At 56.6% G+C, this 1,327-nt stretch overlaps 1 protein-coding gene across 1 annotated transcript in view; it reads right to left on the minus strand.

Moving 5' to 3' along the window:
• LARP1 (La ribonucleoprotein domain family, member 1) overlaps positions 1-1,327 on the minus strand; it is an 88,213-nt gene that overhangs the window by 1,873 nt on the left and 85,013 nt on the right. Inside the window, 4 exon segments of the mRNA XM_010002123.1 lie at positions 1-50; positions 281-432; positions 796-917; positions 1,014-1,219. Coding sequence (XP_010000425.1) covers positions 1-50; positions 281-432; positions 796-917; positions 1,014-1,219 — 530 coding nt within the window.

A 1,327-nucleotide genomic window follows, 5' to 3' on the forward strand; every position in this document is an offset into this window, starting at 1 on the left:
GAAGAGCGTGTTCATCTCCTGGGACTGACCAATGCCCAGTCGTTTCCGCTCTGTTTCAAGAAAAGTTTCAGGATAATTACCAAGCAGATCCTCTCTCAGGGAGCCAGTCCTGCACAGAGGCTTATGCACTGGAGGGCTCTGTGGCACTGTGACTACACGCACCCCCAGTGCGCATGCTCACCACATACTGTGGGGAAGCACCAGCGACCAGCAAGGTTGTCCTGTAGGACCCTGCTTAGTGCTGTGTCCGCACCCCGCCCCGCAGCGCGGCTGTTCCTACCATTAAGGCAGCGCCGACGGTACTTATGGTAGACGTGTTGTGTGAAGCCGTTCTCCTTGAGCAGCTCGTGCGAAGGATGCTGAAACTTGGGCAGGGACTGTGGGGTGCAGCCATAGCTTCCGACAGCCGGGGTCCCTTCCGAGGGGCTGGAGCTGAGCATGAGAGACTCCAGTCAACCCTTGTCCTTAGTATCACCCAGCTGACAGCAGAGCGGCACCCATGCTCCAGTCTGTAGCCCTTGTCTCTTGGTGCCACTGATTCCCTGTGACTGTTTACTCTGGGTTTGGGACCTGAGCCCTGGGGTATCCTACCAGAAAATAAACCAATGTTCCCAACCAAATCTCATCTCATTATACCAAGGCTTCAGACTTTCCCCAGGGGGACAAGTTGGACCTCAGTCCTTTCCGCAATCACCTAACAGGAGACCTCTCCTGCAAGACCAAATGCTGCCTTTCCCCCCTCCTTCCCATACTCGCTCCCTTTTCTATTTCTCCTGCTCCTCCATGACCCTACACGCCCATCTCCAGTACCTGATGGAGGCAGTTCGGGGCCTGTGCTCCCGAGAGTCCATCACCCAGCCCACATGGCACTCCATCGGAGGGTTTGAACTGTGCCTCGTCTTCCTCTTCCGCGGAGTCTGCAAGACATGGTACATCAGGGATGTGTCCCCTCCTTCTCCTAGTCCCAGCTGGAAAACTCCAGCTCCCATCCTGCACCCCAGCTCTGGTCTCACCTTGGCATCTATCGTCCTGCCCTCTTTCACCACTGGGTAGAACCGGGGTGTCTGTGTCGGGTCCTTCAGCTGAGGCGTGCGAGGGGTCCGAGGGGTCCTGGCATTGCGGTAGTTGGGTGATTCTGGTACAGTCGTAGGCAAAGACCGGGCAATAGTTGAAGGCTCAGGGACTCCAAACAACTTGTTAGCCAAAGCATCTGTGGGTACTGCAGAGAAAACCCCCCAGTCCAGGTCAAGCTGAGCTCCGAGCACAGGAGCATCACTACAGCCAAAGGACACCCATCTGGCACATGGGAAGCAGCCGGGGCAGGAAT

The sequence above is a fragment of the Chaetura pelagica genome, unplaced genomic scaffold (assembly GCF_000747805.2).
Source record: "Chaetura pelagica isolate M959 unplaced genomic scaffold, ChaPel_1.0 scaffold356, whole genome shotgun sequence".
Taxonomy (NCBI): Eukaryota; Metazoa; Chordata; class Aves; order Apodiformes; family Apodidae; genus Chaetura; species Chaetura pelagica.